Raw genomic sequence first — 631 nt, 5'->3', positions numbered from 1 at the left:
TACTCTGTCTCAAAATAAATAAATAAATAAAAATAATTGCATAGAATAGGAAAGGAAATGCTTTCTGAATGTGAAAAGGTAGATGCTGCTTTGAAACTTGCTACCCATTTTATTGACACCTAAACGTCACTGTGATCAGTCTAGAGGGAAAGTCATAGTGTCCTTTTTTTCTGTAAAGTATGTCACAGCCATATATACCTATGAAATATAAGAGGGATTTTAAGTTATTGCCCATTGGGAAGATAGTTGCTAACACGTGGTGCTTTTCCAAAAGCTCTACTCTTCTCGTTCTCTTACATCCACTTGACTGCTTTAATAGAAAATAGCTTTCGTGATATTTGAATCAGTCCCAAAATGTGTCATTTTGCTCTCGTGTGTGTGTATTTGTGGATGAATGCCCATTTCTTTTGTCTGATTACATCATTATACTGATAGGCAAAGATTACATGAGGAGTGGTTGCTAAGAGAGCAGAAGGCACAAGAAGAATTCAGAATAAAGAAGGAAAAGGAAGAGGCGGCTAAAAAACGGCAAGAAGAACAAGAGGTACGGTAGGAGCCACGTAACTAGTGAACAAACTGATTACTTCACCATAGTAACTCTCATGAACAGCTGCCTATCTTGGGAGGTCGA

General features: G+C 37.6%; 1 protein-coding gene across 1 annotated transcript in view; it reads left to right on the top strand.

The window, feature by feature from the left end:
* LOC105510458 (U2 small nuclear ribonucleoprotein auxiliary factor 35 kDa subunit-related protein 2-like) overlaps nt 1-622 on the top strand; it is a 13,949-nt gene extending 13,327 nt beyond the window's left edge. Inside the window, exon 4 of the mRNA XM_011940258.1 lies at nt 436-622. Coding sequence (XP_011795648.1) covers nt 436-553 — 118 coding nt within the window. The 3' untranslated portion in view covers nt 554-622. The remainder of the gene's footprint in view (nt 1-435) is intronic.
* The last annotated feature ends 9 nt before the right edge of the window (nt 623-631 follow it).

This window comes from Colobus angolensis, unplaced genomic scaffold (genome assembly GCF_000951035.1).
Source record: "Colobus angolensis palliatus isolate OR3802 unplaced genomic scaffold, Cang.pa_1.0 Scaffold188, whole genome shotgun sequence".
In the NCBI taxonomy this organism is placed as follows: domain Eukaryota; kingdom Metazoa; phylum Chordata; class Mammalia; order Primates; family Cercopithecidae; genus Colobus; species Colobus angolensis.
The sequence above is the reverse complement of the archived record's forward strand: the minus strand, read 5'-3'. Positions and strand labels throughout refer to the sequence as shown.